Below are 14,563 nucleotides of genomic sequence, written 5' to 3' on the forward strand. Positions count from 1 at the left end.
TCTACCACTTTAGAAAAAATTTTTTTAAACTATAGTACCTAATGTTGTCAAGGAAGAGAAAAGTTGAAATAGATACTCTCATATACAGTTACTGGGAATAGTATTAATATAAGTATTTTTGGAAGGCATTTGGACAATTTGTATTAAACATTAAAATTGATTATAGTATCTGGCTCTGTAATTCCATTTCAGTGCTTGGGAAATTATCCTAAACAAAAAATTTATGCAAAAGGATGTTCATTGCAGAGTTCTTTATAATAGCAAAATTTTGGAAATGGCTTAAATATACATCTTACTTGTTTGTTTAAATCCTTCCATATTCTGTGAAGGATTTAATGCCCAGCAGTAGAATAAAGGTTAAATCCATTGAGGTTTTTTTTTTTTTTTTTTGATAAAGTCTTACATAGACCAAAAAAATGTCTAAAAGTATAAAAAGAGAAAAGGCTACTTGATCTGTCAGCAGCATCCTTTTTTTTACTTGTCTTCCAGGACACTTTTCTTTCCTGGTTTTCATGTTTCCAGCCCAGCTTTTTCTTCTCCATCTCCTATTGTTTCATTTTCCATCTCCTCAACTTCTTAAGACTGTAGTATCCCGAGGTGTACAGTCTTTTGTCTTATTCTCTTATCTGTCTGTTTCTTTCCACTGATGATCTCCAGTCTCATGGCTTGGAGTAGTATCTGTATGTGAACGACTCTCAAAGTAACATCTTCTGCATACACCTTTCTTCTGAATTCTCAATGCATACATTCAGCTGCCTGCTTTACATCCTTGTCTATATGTGACTAGCTCACACTTAACATTCCAAAGCTAAACTCCTGATGCTTTTCAGTTGTTCAGGCAAATACTTTGGTACCATCTGTGACCTCTCTTTGTACCTTTTACCCTGTATCTGGTCTATCAGTATATCATGTCTTTTTTGGCCTCACAATACATTTAGAATCCAACCACTTCTTACCAACTTCTGTAGATTACTGCAGAGGACTCTTAATAGGTCTTCCTGCTTCTATTACCCCCCTGCTCCTCCCCAGAAAGACAGAACCAAACTAAACAAAAAAGAATTACATAGCCCCAAATGCCTAAATGCTGTGGTTAAGAAGCCTGCACTACAGTTTTGGTTTTTGTCTTTTCCCCCCACTCCCCTCCCCAAATACATCATGTCATGGCACTCGTCTTCTCAGAACCCTCCATTGGCTCCCAGTCTCATTCAGAGTAAAAAGCAAAATTCTTACAATAGTCTGCAAGGCCCTACAGTATCTGGTCCTCTTTACCTCTTGGACTTCATCTTGGTCCATCTGTTCCAGCCATCCTAACCTCCTTGATGTTCTCTGACCACACCAGGCCTTCTCCCACTTGTGGGTCTGGGAACCGGCAGCCCTCTCTGTCTTTGCTTATATCTGCTCAGTGAGCCTTCCCTAATCAATGACATTAATATTGCCACCCACCTCTCCTCCCCCTGGCACTCCCAGTCCACATTACCCCTTTCCCCCTCTTCTTTTGCTTTAACACTTTCCCCCTCTTCTTTTGCTTTAACACTTTACCCTCTAACATTCCATAAAATATATTTGTATCATGTTTATTACTTTTTCTATTGACAGTCCTCTCCCCTCCTTCTGTAGAAGAATATAAGCTGCAAAAGGGAAGAGTTGTTTGTTTTTTTGTTTTTTTTTTTTAAACTGATGGGTCTTAAGTGCCTGAAACTGCTTGGCACAAAACAAACACTCTAAATGTCTGTTGAATTAGTGAATAACAATTTAGCTGTTCTGTTTCCTTTAATAGATTTTGGATGATTTTAATGTCTCTATACTTTTCTAAAATTTCTCATATTTCTTATATATAGGCACTATTTTTATAATAGAAAAAGTAAAATAAGTGTAATGAATTTTGTGCTAGTTAAACATTTTGTCTTTTATTAGCAAAATTAAAATATACCCTGTTTTATCCATCTTTAAAATTTTCAAATGTTAGGTTTCTGAATCAGCATATAAAATGAATATGATCTTAGTTTTGTTAATACGTGTAAATATTCACATATAAAAGATTAAACTTATTTTTTATTTTCAAAGGACTATGATTTAATCTCCAGAGAACCAAAAGCTTTTGTATTTGAGGGAAAAGTGCGTGGCCCTATTGTTGTTCCCACGGCAGGAGAGGAAGCATCTGGGAATTTCAGCAGTTTAAGAAAAGGAGTTGTAATGAAGGTGACTGTGTCTCCTAAAGGAGATGAAGATAATAAGAAACCAGCCTGTGCGGATCTGGCAAAAGAAGACATTAAAGATAATGACAGAACATTACAACAGCAGCTAGGTGATCAAAATAGAACTATTTCATCGGGCCATGGCTTAAACAATGATATTGTGAAGGCCTTGGACCGAATTACATTGCAGAATATTCCTTCTCGAACAGCCCCGGGTTTTACTGCAGGAATGAAGAAGGACTACGGTCTCCCTGTCACCGCCCTTACGTGCGCTAACGCATGTTCACACGTGGCTACTTGTGGGAATGTTCTGTTTGAGGGAAGAACTGTTCAGCTAGGCAAGCTTTGCTGTACTGGAGTCGAAACTGAGGATGATGAAGACACTGAGTCTACTGCATCAGTGGAACAAGCATTAGTTGAAGTTCCTGATGGACCAACACTCCACGACTCAGATCTTTATATTGAGATTGTGAAAAGTACGAAGTCTGTCCCAGAATATTCAGAGGTGGCTTATCCTGACTATTTTGGTCACATTCCTCCTCCATTCAAAGAGCCTATTTTGGAAAGGCCTTACGGTGTACAAAGGTGAGTTGCAGATTTCCTCTTCTTCATAAACAAGATCATTGTCAAAATATGGAGCATGCTAAAAAAAACTGCTTTGGGTATTTAGGAAGAAAATTATTCTTAATTAAAGTTAGTGTCAGCAGAGCCCCCTCACCTGCCCGCTTGTATCCCTCACAAGCATCCTGTAGTAATGAATCTACTTCTTGCCTATCAAAAGAAAAAAAATAAAGTTAGTGTCATTTTTTATCCTGCTTTGGAAATTTTGCATTGTTTTGAAATTGTATGGGTTTATTTATTTTCTAAGTTCATTATTCAATGAACTTATTCAAATGAACTATTCAAATGAAGCCAGCATAATAAACCTGACCATTGTACAATTTAGAAATTTTCTATTTAGAATGATTCTGAAAATATAAAAAGATTATTTAGTAATCTTTGAAAAAATATTATATTAGTTATATATTAATTTAGTAATTTGATTATTATTTGAACTTGATTTAGGTATATAATCTAAAAATAGCAATATGGGCAGCATTATTTTGTTGTAAAATTTGGAATTGGAAATATACAATATAAAAATTTGGGATTCATAGAACTGAACTTATTAAATATTGCCAGTTAATTTTAGAAATTATGGTTAGTATTAACTGTTGCCAACTAGTGAATATTGGGCACATAAATACATTTTTGGTGCAACTTGACTATTTTCAGAGATTATGATTAAGGGTTTGTGATGGTGGCTTACCAGTACTTAAGAACATTTATATGTTCTTGATATGAGTATGGTATGTAATGATGAAGGAAGACATTACTGTGCATATTTGATCCTCCTTAGACTATGAGCTCCTTTAAGGCAACACCTGTGTCTTATTTATTTTTTATATTTAATATATAATATAATTAATCATTTTTACTTGGCAACTTAGTATATGTTTAATGCTACCAATTGACTCCTTGATCCATAGGTATGGAATCACATACAACATAGCATCAGAACAAGGGACTGACTCTGCTGGGACATGGGGCGGGGGGGTGAGAGGGTGGGCCTTTGCCTTGTCATCCACCTGTTGTATCACAGACTGCATCATCCAGAGGTGACGGGCCTCTTGGAGTGCTGGAGTGGCCTTCAGAAGGCACAGATGAAGCTCCAACTCAGAGGAAATACTCTGCAAGGATGGGCTGCAGTCTTACAGGATGGAGTATAGCCACTAAGTTAGAAACTTCCATTTGGTTCTGTATCCCCAGTAGAAAGACTAATGGGTCTGGGAAGCAGAAGGTGGAAACAGAAATAGTCCTACTTACTGTAGCTCACAGTGTCCCGCTGGGGAACTTTGTGCAGGCATGTGTCCCTGCACCTCTGAGCTCTGCAGCATTAGTAGTCCTAGTCCCAAAGTGGGTGTAGTCTTTCCACAGGGGACATAGCAAGGGTACAGTTTGACTGCAAGCTGTGGTTGCCAATGATTTACTTTAGTCTCTTGTGTCTAGGACCAGCAGACAGGACCCAGATCAGCTAAAGGAGGTAGGATTGCTTCTACACAATGGCAACAGGTTGACTATGGGTGGCACTCAAGTGATCCACTAACTTTAAGTGTGAATGGACACATGACGGCCACCCTGGAATGAGGATGATATGATTGCCAGGGTCTCAGACATCTAAGGAATGTTTGGGTCACTTAATCACATCAGCTACCAAGACCTGCAGAGGTGTTATAGGTGAGGCAGAGGGGAATTTTGATAGATATCAGAGGATGGAGATGAGTTACAGCCCTGAGAATAATTGCAGTGATGCATGGGGACAGCGTTTGTCCTGCTCATGTTTTTCTTCTAAGTGTCTCCTTAGTAGAGGCCCACAGGAACTGTGGAGCAGCTGCTCTCCAAAGATGGGTGGAGAAGTGGATCCATGCAGCACAAGGGTGGGCTGTGGCAGCCATGGCAATGAGTTTCTCATCTCTCCCTTCCTGAGAGAACCTGCTGTGAGGCTTGTAGTTGCCCCCAGCCTTCAGCCACTGTATTTTGGAGATCCCTTGCAGTATTATTGCTGAGACCATGTCCTCTTTGCATTGCTTCAGCCATTGGCTGACCATGATGGTGGTACTAGAGCTGAGCCATTCCTGACCAATGCGGGGATCTGATCATAGGCAGTCTTTGCTCTGTGGCTTCTTTTTGGCATGGCTGAGACTTTTGCAGATCTGCACTGCAGTGTGAGGCTCTCCTACTCAGTGTTCTCTCTCTTCCCAGAGATAAAATCTGCTTTTTGGACAGACCTGAAGGCCTTTCACGCCTAACTACTGCTCCCTCTCCCCTTTGTTTTTCACACGTGTTTCCCCCAATAGATCTCTTGCACAGTTGGCTGCAAGAGATTGTGACTGTGTCTGGCATTTGCTTTTTGAAGGACCTGAACTGACATGCCTGGCATGAGTCAGAATCAGTCAGCAGCTAGATTTTTCTCCTTTTCAGCATCACCACTTAGCCTCTCTATCTCCTGAAAGTCAAAGATGTCATCTTGGCTACAGAAGGCACTTCCTGAACTTTAAGTGTTCTTTAAATGCTGAGAGCAAGTTTCCTCATTAAATTGCCTCAGTCTGAAAGTTTTAATTTTCCTTATTAGCCTATAATATCTGAAGTAAGATTAGAAGGAAGGAAGATTGTGGAATTGGGCTATAACTATTATATAGGTCTCTGATTCTCAGCCTTAATTTAACTACCAAGGTTCCTTCTTATTTCCCCTCATGGACTTTGTTATGAAAGCTTTTCTCAGTCAAGACTCTTATTTAAGTATTTTACCCATTTTTGCTAATAAAAGACATAAATTCCTGCTAAGCAGAGCTTCTGATTAACATTAGTTCACCTTTTCAGTTGATACATTTATTGATATTGATAAGTAAAGAAACTTGTTTTAATTAAGTGTAGCTGTACTGCAAATAAATGTATCATGGCCACGAATAGTTGTTATACCTACTCTGTGGGTTTTCAAAATGTCTGTGCTGCCGGTGGGGAGCTACACCCTCAACTCTGGTGGCCTCTTGTCCTCTTTGAGCAGCTGTTTCTAGTGTTGGGCTTTGTCATTGCCTGGCTGGGTCTTTAAGAGAAGATTATTCCACCCACAGTCCCATAGTCTACTTGCTGTCTCCCCAGGACTGTGCCTTTCCTGGTAGAGGAGAAGTTTATACCGACTGGAATTACTGTGGCTCTTCTCAGTCCTCCCCTCTTTCTTCATATTTATGGTGAATTCTTTCACCTCATTCCTGAAACACAGACATCGCAATTGCTTTACGCATCTAATCAACAGATTAGAAGTTCGACCTCTTGAGTATATTAGTCCACCTTCAGATTTTTTTTCCTGAAGTAATTGACTTTTTCTATTGCCTCTCTACACAGGGTAATGTACCACCGAGTTTGTTATGTATTCAAACCAAAGCTTTAAAATATAATTTTGAAACTAAACAGCATGATAAATGATAAAAAGGTCACTCAGAGTTGGGATATGTGTTTTAAAGGTGGGTGTGTTGGTGCAAGTTAAAGTGCATAGGAGATGGAGCTCAAGGAAATGAAAACACAGAAAACCCAATGATTTACAACCTGGTTTCCTGCATCCACTCTGGAAAATTTACAATGAGAAAAGTAGGACCCTAAAACAGCTTGGAGGGTTAGATAATCCATTTCTCCTGGAAGTTTCAAAGATTTCTTACCCCACTGATTTTCATCACCTTGATAAAAATATTCTTTTGCCTTCTGATTTGTTGCAACAGAAATAAGTGAGAAATTATGAAGTAATCTAACCTTTGCTAGTCTCTTTTGCTGCATCATTATATATTTTGTGTGACTGTGAGTGTTGCAAAGAACACCTTTCATCTTATTTGTCATAATTTCCATTTTCATATCATTTGTCAAAATTTCCATGGGTGTCAGATATTTGATGTGACGCAGGAATATAACTCTATGTCAATGAAACCAAACATTATGATTCTGTTTATTTAGATGTGTAGGACTTTCCCCAGTAATGTTAATTGCTTTAGATATAACTAATGCAAAAAATATATACTTAAAATGTTTCTGAATTATCAATACATACTAGGCAGCAGTACTCTCATATTTGAGGGTTGTTACTCTTTTTCTCCTTATTTTATGTACTCTGCAAATATTTGTCAAGTATTTATGTGGAATTTGTGGTGGGCAGTGTCATCCCGATGCAGAGAGATGCAATGTGTCAAAGCTGCTTTTCTCCCATCATTTTTGAATAACGGGTAGAAAACTTCAGAATTATTTGTTCCTTCAGGTGACATTAATTTGAGACTGGAAGAACAAATGCCTGTAGCGGCAATACTTGGACAATTGGACTTGATTTGAGAGTGCGGAGGCCATGTGGCATGGTGAGGCGTTTTGGCAGGTCAGGATACTCTGAAAAGCAAGTCGAAGCACATGGATTCTAGACTGGGCTCTCCCACTGACTTTGTGTGTGTACATTTGAGCAAATAACTTTATTTCTCCAGATACCAATTTTCTTAACTAAAAGCAGATCACTGTTTTTGAAACTGTGGGTTGATGTCCATTAGTAGCCAGTATTGAAAGAGAAAATAACAGTGTGTCACATCTAGTGCAGCCAGGTATTGTTTTATAAACTTTTTGTTTCAGCTGTGTGTGTGTATGCGTGTGTACGCTTGCGTGCATGTGTGTGTATGTAGGGCTGTGATTTTTTTAATGTATTTCTTGAAGGTCACGATCAAGAAAGTTTGATAATTCATCTAGACCAGGGATAGCAAACTATGGCCCACAAGTCAAATACAGCTTACTGCCTATTTATGTTCAGCCCACCAGCGAAGAATGGTTTTTATATGTTTAAATGGCTCAAAAAAATCCAAAGAAAAATAATATTTTGTAACACATTAAAATTATATGAAATTCATATTTGTGTCCATAAATAAAGTTTTATTGGAACACAGCCAGTCCTATTTGTTTATGTACCATCTATGGCTGTTTTTTCACCACAGTGACAAGGTTAAATAGTAGTGAGAGACCATGTGCCTTGCAAAGCCTAAACTATTTACTGTCTGACCCTATATAGGAAAAGTTTGCTGACCCCTGTAGCTAGGTAGTCTGAAGGCTTTATGGTTCTGTATTTGTAATAAAATATCAAATATGGGCCAGGTAATAGGTATTACTAAAATACTCAGAAGTGCTTCCTTTTTTTTTTGAAATACATTGAGGATATTGATTCTAGTTTGTTTATCTTATTTGCCTCATCTTCTGAAACTTATTTTTTGAGCAAATGATAAACATTTTGTAAGTGTCAACTTTTAGCTCAGTCCCTATCTGAGTGCAGTAACATTGTAAATGACTGATGTCAGAATTAATGAGGATTTACTATTTTATCATTTTCAGAAAAGAAAGCATTAGATTCCTTAAAATTATTCAGTGAAAATATCTTTTTGTCATTTTGAAGGTCTACTTTATAATAATCTTTCTTGTATGTAATCACTGATCTTTTTAAAAGAAAGTACAATAAATGAATAAAATTTCATTAAAAATCTCTTCACCTCATTTGGAAGGGGAAAAATCCATTATAAGATTCATATCTCAATGTGGATAATGCACTGACATTTTAAAAAAATTATTGTAAATACATAATGATGATTACTTGAAATCCATATTTTTGGTCTAAGTTGGATCAAAAATTAAAATGAAGCATCTCAGTTTAAAGTGTGCTTGGCATTTTTTGGTGTATTTTCCTTGTATTCATATTACATAAAATTAGCATTTTGATTTTCTTCACATTGTTCTTCTGTATGTTTTAGAAAAATTGCCTAGCTGTATTTTATAATAATAGATACTTTATTATAAAATATAATTCATGTTACCTTGTTTTAAAAAAGCATTTAAGGTATTTTACGAAAATACTTTCAGCAAAATAAAATGCAAAAAATGGCAAAGAAACATGGTGACTCTTAACCTCAGAAATATGTTCAGCATTTTTCAAAGTAAGAGACATTTTTTTTTTTTTAACTGGAGTATAGTTGCTTTACAATGTTATGTTAGTTTCTGCTGTACAACAAAGTGAATCAGCTCTATGTACATATATATCCCCTCTCTCATGGACCTCCCTCCCCCCGTCCCACCATGCAAATTAAAATGTACTGAGATATCATTTCCCACATATCAAAAATTGGCTAAAATGTGGAAGCTTGACAGTATATTCTATTGATGAGGCTGTGGAGAAACAGGCTCTCGCATACATTGATAGTGGGATTTTCAATTGATAATACCTCTTGTGGAGGGCAGTCTGACAGAGTTTATCAAAATTAAATTCCTTTGACACATTAATCCCACATCTGAAAATTTATGATATATATATATATGATATATATGTACATATACGCATGTAATTTGCATGTCTAGGTTCAAAGTTTTTCATTGTAGCATTGTTTTGAGATTGGAAGCAACTCAAATGCCCATCGATCACAGACTAGTTAAATAAATTATGGTGTATCCATTCTATGAATACTTTGCAATGATTAAAAAACAAAAAGATCTCTGTACACTGATAGAAAGAGCTTCAAGATGTATTATTAAATAAAATAATCAAGGTGCTGTGGAAGGAGAGTAATAAAAGTAGTTAACTGGATAAGTGAACAGTGTGGGTTGTGTTGAAAGTGAGAGTCTTCATTTTATACTTTTATGTAATATTTGATTTTTGTACCAGGTCAATATATTACCTGTTGAGAAATTTAAAATTAAAAACATAGGTGAAGGAATTGTGGCAAAAGCAAAATAAGGAAAGCAAAACCTTGGATTTCTTTATATCATATTTAGAATGGTTCACGTACTTCTGGAATGGAGATAATAGAAGTATTAGTAGGAGCAACACTAGCAGAAAATTTTTATATTGGGTGGTTTTTATGGGCCAGACACAGAAATAAGTAAAAAGCACTTTGTATGCAGTGTGTATATGCTTATAAATTATGTCATTTAATGGTATAACAGCTCTATGAGGAAATTGCTATTATTTCTCCTGTTTTATGGAAGACTATGCTGAAACTTAGGATTCTTGAGGAACTTATCCAAGGTAACATTGCTAGCAAATGACAGAGCCAAGAGTCAGCCTGGTTTACGTCATGAGCCTGTCCTGTTAGGCATTCATACATAGTGATCATATATATGTGGTTATACCATACTCATGAAGAATATCTTCTACGGGTCCTCAGAGAACACTTATGTAACGAACAACATATCCCATAATATCCTGATGGTTGAGTAAATATAGCAATGAGGTGTACTAAATTGTTTCTCATAATGTTGTTCTGTATTGGTTGAAACCTAACAAAAGTACAATTTTGGTGTTGGCCACATATCATGTGAACTTTTGAGTATTTACTAGACTGAATGGGCTGCAAATTTTTCAGACTGCCTTACACAAATTATTTTCTTCTGAGCCAACACAAATTATTTTCTTCTGAGCCAAGCCTTTGATGATGAATGTCAATAAGTTTGAGGTTATAGTCCCCAAGGGTACCTAGAAAATACTTATTGTTTTGTTTTGACTAGAGAGCCATATATTTTAATAGGCAGCTGAGGTAAAGTAACGAAGGATTGATATCTTTTATGAAAGCTGTGCTGCTTAACACAAATGTATGAATAAAAGGCTAATTGTCCTCTTTACTAATGAGGTCTGAGGGCAGGGCAAGATTTCCCTCAGGTATTAGTTTTAGGTCTAATCTAAATTTAATATAAATGGGGAGTTATATCTCCTAAAATGCAGTGCCGTATTCAACTTGCTTGTGATTTTAGCTTCACTTGCAGAGGTTTTTGTTTTTGTTTATTAACTGAATGCCAACAGTTAACATTTGAGAGATTCCACATAGAGATCCAAGTTTCTGCTGTTTCTCGGAAAACTGGTATGACATCCTTAACCTCTGTTTCCTACCTGGCAACATTCAGTTGTTTTTAGACAGAGCCTGCGTTCCCCAGTTTTCCACAGGTCTCCTCAGGTACATCACCTGCTGGCCCTGTAGGTGTCGAGCTTTTTTACCTTGTTTTACATTACAGAACATTGCTGTAGAACTGAGCTATTATATCAGCCTTTTAATACCATTTTCCTTAAGTAAAGCCCCAGACTTTTGTATGTATTAATTTTTTGCACATTTGTGGTAGATATCAACCTTAAGATTTAATAAATTATTTTGACAAATGGATGTATTTAGTCATTCACCATACTTGAACACTTGTAATTTTTGGTATAGTATGTATGTAAGTGCCATCTCTTTCATTGTTGGAGATCTGGTTGATATAAATTTTGGATTTGTTATTATTATAATTAATAGCTTTTTAAAAGTTTGTTTCTTTAGAAAGAATTTGACTTTTGCAAGTTACGACATTGACTCTAAATCAAGGATTTATATCATAATCCTTTGATACTGGGTTTATTTCTTGATATACTGCTTTGTGAGTGATGAGTTATTTTTTGTAAAATAAAAATTAATAAATTATGCATAACTGCTAGATTAAGAATTTCTATGTAGAAAAGCATAATAGACATTCAAGATTTTTTTTTCCAAAAACTATTGGCCTTGTAGCTAGTTATTTTCTACAACTCAGACTTTTAAAATACTGGTTTATGTCTTGTTATGAATTGATTTTTTTTTTGTACACAAAATATGTAGAGGACTGATCATTTTTACTTTAAGAAATTTTTTTAATCATTTTATGCTTTTTTATCCAAAACTTACTTGGGAGATAATAATGAATTTTGGTCAAACTTCTTTTTTATGATTTCAGGACAAAAATTGCCCAAGATATTGAGAGGCTAATACATCAGAGTGATATAATAGATCGAGTGGTATATGACTTAGATAACCCAAAGTAAGTATGCTTTTTGTTTGTTTATTTTACTTTTATTGGTTTTATTCCTACTGTAAAATTTCAGTGTTCTTTTAAAAGACAAAAAAATATAGTTAACTTCCACCTAGTTAGTTAACCCTCACTACGTTTTGATCTTTTAGCAGAGATGTAATGGTAATGTAAGTCATGTTTATTTACTTAAATTGAATATATCGAAAGCTTTTATTTGATCTTAGGTGGGCTTTTAATGGGTTTCATAAGGGAAAGGTCACAAACTGATGCTTTATTTTTAAAAACTGAAAATACCTCCACTTAAGAGAGTGGAGATATCACATGAATGCTGCAATTTTGTCCTGTAATACTGAGCCTTCATTTCCTTAGGGCAACAAATTACCATCCCCTTTAGAAGGAACATATGCTTCCTAACTCTCCACAGTCCCCACTTCTCTCTTTTGTCTCTTACTGCTTACAATCTGCTTCAATCCTTTAAGTTACTTGCCTGACCTTTGAAGCCATTTGTTTGTGATCCTTGATGTTTTAACGTCACTTCCAATTTAGGATTATCACTGGTACCATTGTATTTTATGGTTTAAATATAAATAAATAAGTGAAAATGAAAAATGATGAAGGTGACTACTATTTATCAAATAAGAAATTTAATCAGCCTGCACGTGGGTTTTCCCTCTCCCTCAACATTCTAATATTTTGGGGCAGTTTCATATTTCAGTAGTCTCATTTGGAAAAAATAAAACATTTTAAAAAGATTTTTGTTAGAGAGTTAGGGTAAAGTTAATGTCAGAGCTAATGACTGAATTTGAAATAATATTCTCAAAAATGAAAAACAAATCTACCTTATTCATAACTTCTTAGTTATTTCTAAAGTTTTTGTGATTAACACTGACTATAAATGTGGGAACAAATCTCTACTCGTACTTATAATTATTTTGTCTATAAATATTAGCTGAAGTTTGTATTTTGCTTGTGTTGGTTTTGTTCTTTGGTTTAAAAATAATGAGGAGGGTGATGCAGCAATAATGGTGTGTTTTTAACCTGTAGTGTAGTTTTATTTTTTGCTCACTTGTTTAAATGCAATGTATCTTATTATTCTTACTTTAAAATTTCATTTAGTTATACCACTCCAGAAGAAGGAGATATTTTGAAGTTTAACTCCAAATTTGAATCTGGGAATCTGCGCAAAGTAATTCAAATTAGAAAGTAAGTCATTAAAAATTTTCCCATTTTGTATGTGCACAGATTATTTTCCTAATTTTCATCAAATTTGTTTATTTTCTGTTTTCAGAAATGAATATGACCTTATTCTGAACTCAGATATAAATAGTAATCATTATCATCAGTGGTTTTACTTTGAAGTCAGTGGAATGCGACCAAGCATTGCTTATAGGTTCAACATCATTAACTGTGAAAAGTCCAACAGTCAATTTAATTATGGTAAGACAGAAAGTTTTCTTTCCCAATTTAGAGGGCATGCAGGCATTGTAACTGTAGGATAGAAGTTTTTTTTAAAATTACTAATGTTTTTAAAAAGTTTCAGTGTTCTTTTGTTTTTTCTAGTTTTCAAAATTCAGATATTTATGCAAGATTTGACATAAACTAAGCTTTGCTTTGTTGGTGAACAGAGTTACCCTTATAAAAGCAAGCCCTTTAAAATGTAATAAGTGGGGCTTCCCTGGTGGCGCAGTGGTTGAGAGTCCGCCTGCTGATGCAGGGGACACGGGTTCGTGCCCCGGTCCAGGAAGATCCCACATGCCGCGGAGCGGCTGGGCCCGTGAGCCATGGCCACCGAGCCTGCGCTTCCGGAGTCTGTGCTCCGCAATGGGAGTGGCCACAACAGTGAGAGGCCTGCATACCGCAAAAAAAAAAAAAACCCAAAAAACAAAACAAACAAACAAAAATGTAATAAGTGAGGTTGGTTTCATCCAAATTGAATACAACTATAAAGATTTATTATGTATGCTGCTTAAAATCAAGTTTTTAATAAAGTCTGTTCATCCAGAAGAGAATTACATAAAGCAGTCTCTTTTTAACTGTTTATTTTGAATAGATTCATAAAAAGTTACAGTATTGTAGAAGTTGCAGAAAGGTTCCATGTTCTCTTCACCAGATTTCTTCTCATGGTTACATCTTACATAGCTGTACTGGAATACCAAAGCCAGGGTTTTAAATACTAGTGCTATAGGTAGATGGCATTTTTACTAATTGTATTTATTTATTCACTTTTATAAAATAGTACTTACTACTTTAAGCTTCATTAAAATATTTTAATTTTTACACTTAAAAGCACACATTTTGGAACAGTGCTTCTCTATTAAAAAAAACTATACTTCTGTGTGATAATTTTTTTCCTTTAGTGTCATTTTAAATTTAAAATGAATAAAATTCTGGAAAACTAAATCAAAACAATGAGACAGATGGCTGCTTTAGTTTTTAAGTTTCTCCTGCCCTTTGGGTATTTTTGTATGTATATCATCCTTTCCAAACCCACTTTGTGGAGAATTTGGAAAACACAGTGTTGTTAAGGAAATTAAAACCATCAACAGTATGTCATCCAGAGAAACTTATTTTATTTGTTTATTTTTTATACATTTTATTTATTTATTTATTTATTTATTTATTTATGGCTGCGTTGGGTCTTGTTGCGGTGAGCAGGGGCTACTCTTCGTTGTGGTGCACGGGCTTCTTATTGCGGTGACTTCTCTTGCTGCAGAGCACGGGCTCTAGGCGCGCGGGCTTCAGTAGTTGTGGCATGTGGGCTCTAGAGCGCAGGCTCAGTAGTTGTGACACACAGGCTTAGCTGCTCCGTGGCATGTGGGATCTTCCTGGATCAGGGCTGGAACCCATGTCCCCTGCACTGGCAGGCAGATTCTTAACCACTGCGCCACCAGGGAAGCCCGAGAAACATATTTTAATGTTTGTTGTTTCTTTCCAGCTTTTAAAATAATGCAGTATGTGAT

The 14,563-nt window shown here is 35.8% G+C and overlaps 1 protein-coding gene across 3 annotated transcripts in view; it reads left to right on the forward strand.

The window, feature by feature from the left end:
* Window positions 1-14,563, forward strand: part of AGTPBP1 (ATP/GTP binding carboxypeptidase 1) — a 188,978-nt gene that overhangs the window by 110,311 nt on the left and 64,104 nt on the right. For all 3 annotated transcript variants that reach the window (XM_082613851.1, XM_082613852.1, XM_082613853.1), the window contains 4 exons: window positions 2,065-2,780; window positions 11,529-11,612; window positions 12,720-12,806; window positions 12,892-13,040. In XM_082613851.1, coding sequence (XP_082469977.1) covers window positions 2,065-2,780; window positions 11,529-11,612; window positions 12,720-12,806; window positions 12,892-13,040 — 1,036 coding nt within the window. The remainder of the gene's footprint in view (window positions 1-2,064; window positions 2,781-11,528; window positions 11,613-12,719; window positions 12,807-12,891; window positions 13,041-14,563) is intronic.

Source organism: Mesoplodon mirus (assembly GCF_964341445.2).
Source record: "Mesoplodon mirus genome assembly, chromosome: 1".
NCBI lineage: Eukaryota > Metazoa > Chordata > Mammalia > Artiodactyla > Ziphiidae > Mesoplodon > Mesoplodon mirus.